General features: G+C 35.3%; 1 protein-coding gene across 1 annotated transcript; it reads left to right on the forward strand.

Annotated features, from left to right (window-relative positions):
* Positions 1-461: 461 nt before the first annotated feature.
* On the forward strand, positions 462-1,325 carry LOC107734055 (nesprin-2-like; the record flags this gene model as incomplete). The annotated part of the gene is made up of 3 exons (XM_016545924.1): positions 462-667; positions 884-1,007; positions 1,119-1,325. Coding segments are annotated over 3 exons (537 nt in total), but the record flags the coding sequence as incomplete, so codon positions are not given.
* Positions 1,326-1,418: the final 93 nt, after the last annotated feature.

The following is a 1,418-nucleotide window of genomic DNA, read 5'->3' on the forward strand; positions in this document are numbered from 1 at the left end:
AACACTGTTCTAGTGGTTTTTGGATATTTTAATAAAAAAATCTGATGACTGATCCTTTGAAGATCAGCGAATGGACCTTTTATATATATATATATAAGTATATTAAGTATAAAAAATATATTAAGTATCAAGTATAATACACTAATTTTGTCACCCAAATATTATATTATATTATATTACATTTTAAGTTTTTAAAAGCAAATAATGAGGTTTTGATATTAAATGATTTTAAAAAGTAGTAATAAATATTACTTATATTATATTATATTACATTTTAAGTTTTTAAAAGCAAATAATGAGGTTTTGATATTAAATGATTTTAAAAAGTAGTAATAAATACTTTTTATAAATAGTTTAATGTTTGTTATAACATATGTTTATAGTCTTAAGTGTAAGGTAAGACATAATAACCCGCCAACGTTTCTTTTTTTCTTTTCTTTTCCACTTTCTATCATTGTCAGAGATTGCAGAAGGTCCTGGAAGACACAAGGCCTCAGGTGTGGGAGATCCAAGACCGACTCAGGATCCTGCAGGAAAAGGGGTGTTGCCGTGAGCGGCCAGGCCAGCCTGTACCAAAATCACAGCTGTTGATACGCTGGATGGAGCTTCATAATCGACTACAGCAGAAGATACAATCCACACAGAAGATCAGAAAGAATTATGAGAGGTGTGAGAAAAACAGTAATCAAATAATAAATAAAAAATGTTTTTAAAAATGCCATTTTGTTGGAGGAATGAAGTGGTATAATTTTCCCCTCACAAATGGATCATCATATTTGGAGGTCCAGGGTATTAAAAAGTGTAAAATCCCTTTGTTTAGAGGCCACATTGTTATATCAGGTTATAAATAAAGGTGTGTATTTCTGTGCGCTTATATGTGTAGGTTCCAGTGTAACTCAACAGAACTAGAAGTGTGGATATGTCGTGCTCAAGAACAGGTTCAGAAGTGGAACAGTTTGTCTGATTCTGATCCACTGAATTCCAGAACAATCTTGACCCAGCTCACGGTGACTAGAATTTGATTTGTGTTTATATTATTTATTTTTTTATACCATGTGAACATGTGCATCATGCCCAAAATGCAAAAATAAGAATGTGGCTTTGTTTGCATGTTGCAGGAGTTCTTCAAGGAGCTGGAGGTCCGTTCGGCACAAAAAGCTTCTGCAGAATGTGCAGGCACACAGATACTGCAGCTGACTGACAATGAAGCTCCAGGTCTGCGCAGACGACTGGCTCAACTTGAGCAGGAATGGATGAACTTGACTAGCGAGCTGCCCACCCTCAGCCAGACACAGCAACAAGTACGACTAATGTGTCTCTCTTAAGTTTCTCTCTCTTTTTCTCTCTCCCTCATCGATCTATTAGAAGCGAAACTCTGGCAAACAGATATTGTTTAAGTAAGCATCCTCTTGCCCTCC

The sequence above is a fragment of the Sinocyclocheilus rhinocerous genome, unplaced genomic scaffold, assembly GCF_001515625.1.
Source record: "Sinocyclocheilus rhinocerous isolate Xijiao unplaced genomic scaffold, SAMN03320098_v1.1 scaffold27845, whole genome shotgun sequence".
In the NCBI taxonomy this organism is placed as follows: domain Eukaryota; kingdom Metazoa; phylum Chordata; class Actinopteri; order Cypriniformes; family Cyprinidae; genus Sinocyclocheilus; species Sinocyclocheilus rhinocerous.